Source organism: Chanos chanos, chromosome 14, assembly GCF_902362185.1.
Source record: "Chanos chanos chromosome 14, fChaCha1.1, whole genome shotgun sequence".
Classification (NCBI taxonomy): Eukaryota; Metazoa; Chordata; class Actinopteri; order Gonorynchiformes; family Chanidae; genus Chanos; species Chanos chanos.
In genome coordinates, this window is record NC_044508.1 from 45,344 (window position 1) to 49,674 (window position 4,331).

Consider the following 4,331-nt stretch of genomic DNA (forward strand, 5'->3'; position numbering starts at 1 on the left):
AAAAAAAACAGAGTTCAAGCTTTGTTCAAGTTACTATTTCAGCTATCCTCTGCATTTCATTTTATGTTCATTTTATGTTGTAATGAAACCTTGAGTTCGGGTTTCATTACATGAAATGTGTATTTTTGAAAACTAATAAAATATTAATAAATAACACTTTGTATAAACCATTTTTTTAAAAAATTCTGTGATGTACCTTAAAGATACACAAGCTAATCTATTACCACACATTCCCAGTCAAATTCACGTGCAGAGCTCCTGCATTCTAACATAAGACATTCAGACATTTTACTGCAACCCAACAAATCTGTACCTCTTTGTATGCTCTCCTTGGACTTAATGAGACTCTTTGCAAGAAAACAAAAACTAATATTTACAATCAGCTTACTTAGGGGTGTTCATCTTTGAAGCCAAACCAATGCACTAACATTACAGCTAATGACATCTTTCCCTCAACACCTAGTGTGTACATCACTTTATCCACTATTCCTCATGAAACATCACCAGTGGAGAAGACTTGACCACTGAGGTCATCATTCCTGTCAAAAAATCCCAAATAATATCTTTATATTTCATTTATTTTTATTAAAATTTATTCAGATGTTGCGTATTACAACATTTGTGTGAATAGGTAAAAGCATTTATTTTGAGAAATTAAAATGACATTTTACTGTAATTACTGAATGTAGAAAGACCGTAACTATGCCTGTTTTAGATACTGAATTAAATGGTGCCATATGTATGGTCTGAACCAAAGGAATACGGTACTCTTTTTTTTTTCAACTTAGGAATTAATCAGTGTCTTGTGTGGACAGTGAAAACATAACAAATCAAATGAATAGGACGCTCTGACTGAAAATGGTTCACTCTTCTCTCGCGAGGCATACCGATAAGTGCAGGTATCAGGTAACTGCTGCTGGGTTGTTTACGCTCTCCCTTCACGCTTACCAAATTAGGTCAGAGGTCGTACGGCTTTACGTCAGAAGCTGCCAAGATGGCGTTTTGATGGCAGTAGAATCAATGTGTAAGGATGGTAAGCGGAGGAATCTCCTGCCCCGGTCTAAAGGTATCTGCATTAAATATGTGCTCATCTTTTGTCACATCTCTAAATGTTGTTCCATATGTCCGTTTTGGTAGATCTGACCGTGCAATGATTAGCTGAATGCATGTTGTCACATTAACTAAACGTTGTTTCACAGGTATAGCTTGCTTCCATGTCTAGCACTACCAGCTTGACAAGGTGAATTAATTTTTTTCTGTTCGACTAACTCGCAGTGCTGCGCACACGTTTAAGGTATCAGCATTTTTACATCAGGACACTACAGTGTGAAACAGTTCGCTACGAAGGGTACCGTCTTTCGGGATACGAACGGCAAGTTTAATATTAGTTGCGGTTGCTTGGAGGTGATTATATCGTAACATTCAGGTTTGTCCTTCGGTTGTCGCAGCTGTCTCGCTCTCTTTCTGAAAGCATAGTGTTTTCGTTCTTATTGGTACATGTTATGATGTGGCGGAAGTACTTTTAACCTGCAGGGCTTTACTGCTTGTTTTTATTTATGAGATAATACACTCCACACACAGTAGTCTCTTTTTGGAATGTTTACGTTCTGATATGGGTAGCCCCGCTCGTGAGCCTCAGTGTAAGGACAAAGCTGAGGACAAGTGAGGTGATTTTTCACATCAAGAAATTATGAATGTTTAAATCAATGAACATTATTGCAGTTCAGTGCTGAGTGATATAAATCAAGTAGGTAATACATGAAATGGCTGTAACTGCCCTCACATTTCCCTGGCCTGTAGTTAGTAAGTACTAATGGTAATGAGCATTAATCAATACAGGAAACAGAAGTAATGTTTACTCCGCCTTACATGAAAACCAGCTGGTGCTTATTTAGAGTTACTGTATTGATGCAAGTTGATCTCTGACAGTGGTTAATGTTTCCGTTAGAGATCACACAATTCAGAGTTCATTTATTTCACTATGTAAGCAATTTAAATAACTATCTCAATAGTAGCTTTGTCCTCAGCAGAAGTCTTAGATGAACTGGGTGGAGATCAACAGTATGGCATTCGATGTTATTTACTGTGTATACTGTCAACACAAGGAGCTTTTCACACACTGCTTAGTCCTATTGTTTACACGGCCATAGGGGCCTTTGTTTAATCTTTTTTTGGCTAATTTTTGCTTGCCACGACTTCTAACATTTGTTTCAGAGGCAGTCTCCTGTATATTCATGTGAATACAACGTAATGTTTTTTCTCTCATCCACAGTGATCAGTGGAAACTGTTTGAATGGAAAGGGCTGAAGATGGAGCTTCCAAATTACGCCCAGCAGCTTCTGCTTCAGCTCAACCAGCAGCGCTCCAAGGGCCTCCTGTGTGACGTCATCATTTTGGTGGAAAACTCGCTCTTCAGAGCGCATAAAAGTGTCCTCGCTGCCAGCAGCAACTACTTCAAGTCGCTTGTCCTTCACGACAACCTCATCAGTCTGGATACAGAGATGGTGGAGCCGGCTGTATTCCAACACACGCTGGACTTTATTTATACAGGCAGGTTGGAAGATTTTGAGCAGAAGGAAGGAGAGCAGAAATTAAAAGCCCTTTTATCTGCTGCAAACTACCTCCAACTCTCTGATCTGGCTGCTTTATGTGAAAGCAGGCTCAGTCAAAATGGGATGATCCAAAGTCGGTCAACTGGTGGGAATTTTTCCCGTAAACCGAAGCTTTTATCCCCTCTAACCCCTTTTCCTCCCGCATCACCAAACTCACTCAGACTGGAGGACAAAGAACCTCTGTTAGACTATGAGATGTTAGTCTCTCATAAGAAGAAAAATCTTGAAAATAGCCAGTGTAATGTGAGCAACAAGCAGGATGATTTGGGGTTGGATCTGTCAAAGAAAAGCATCGATGATGTCATGGCCCAGGAGCCCCCTCAGTCCTCCGGTGCAGTTGTGGGAAATTGCAAAATTGGCTCCGCCCCTTTAAGGTCAGAGGTCAAGAGTAAGCCACAGAAGGAGGAGGAGGAGGAGCTCCTCGCAGATGGAAATGTGAAAGAGAAGAACGTTTGTGAAAAAGAATCTTCTAGAGATGTTTATATGGTTAATGGATGCAGGGTAGCTAGTCACTCTACTCAGGGCTTCTTTTCCTCCTCAGATCCATGTAGAGAAGTGAAAGATTATGGGGGTAAAGGTTCAGAAGACCGAAAGCTGTGCAAAGCCAAAGTTAATTATGTTTATCGCCGTGGGACTTTTCCGAAACCCTCACTGAACGACAACCTTTATGTTTGCATACCGTGTGGGAAAGGTTTTCCCACAGCAGAAAAACTCAACTCCCATGTGCAGAGTCATGTGGATGAGGATATTCATATGAAAGAGGAAGAAGAGGAAGAGGGTGATGAGGAAGATGAAGTCAAGGATCTTCCCTCCACAGCATCCAAACCAGCTGTTGAAGTCTCTGATCTGCGTCCATTCCAATGCACCAGCTGTTCAAGGTCCTATAAAGACCCAGCCACCCTGCAGCAGCATGAGAAGACTCACTGGCTTTGTCGCTCCTTCTCCTGTGATATTTGTGGAAAAATGTTCACACAGCGTGGCACCATGACACGCCACATGCGTAGTCACCTCGGCCTCAAGCCATTTGCATGCGAGGAGTGCGGCATGCGCTTCACAAGGCAGTACCGTTTAACGGAGCACATGCGTGTGCACTCAGGAGAAAAACCATACGAGTGTCAGATCTGTGGAGGGAAGTTTACACAACAGCGAAACCTCATCAGTCACTTACGAATGCATACCTCATCAGCATAGGGCGAGCCAAAGAATTGTAGCACTGGATTCACTTCATGTCAGGCGAGATATTAGGTTTTCTCTCAGCTTTTGTTGTCCTCTCAGATTTAGAGGTCGACATCTTCTCTGTCACTCGTCTGAAATGCTTGGCCCCTCCCTTCTGGAGAGACTCCTTTTTAATCCTACATCAAGTATATTGTTTTGTTCAAAAAAAATTCAATTTTATCAGTTTTTGTTTTAGATTTTCAGTTAACAAGCTTTTAGGGTGGGTGAAATGCATTTTGTTTCTCAAGGATAAAACAGTTCAGAATTACCTCTGTAGTCAGATCATTGCCAAAGTCATAAAATTCATCTTTTCAGAGAATTTTTAACATTCGAATTAGTGAAATGTGATCTGTGTCACATTGTTGAACTTTGCAGTTTTCTTCTCAGAAGCATATACTTTTTTTGAAGAACACTCCTCATAAATATTGATGATGAATGTTCGTGAATGTTTGTAATTAGACATTTTGGCTTTTTTTGCCACCAGGGTTTTTATTTCAGACATGC

The 4,331-nt window shown here is 40.7% G+C and overlaps 1 protein-coding gene across 1 annotated transcript; it reads left to right on the plus strand.

The window, feature by feature from the left end:
* Positions 1 to 1,028: 1,028 nt before the first annotated feature.
* On the plus strand, positions 1,029 to 3,859 carry LOC115827783 (hypermethylated in cancer 2 protein-like). Its single transcript, XM_030791695.1, has 2 exons — positions 1,029 to 1,066; positions 2,273 to 3,859. Exon 2 carries the CDS (start codon positions 2,310 to 2,312, stop codon positions 3,801 to 3,803), a length of 1,494 nt encoding a protein of 497 aa, XP_030647555.1. The 5' UTR covers positions 1,029 to 1,066; positions 2,273 to 2,309; the 3' UTR covers positions 3,804 to 3,859.
* Positions 3,860 to 4,331: the final 472 nt, after the last annotated feature.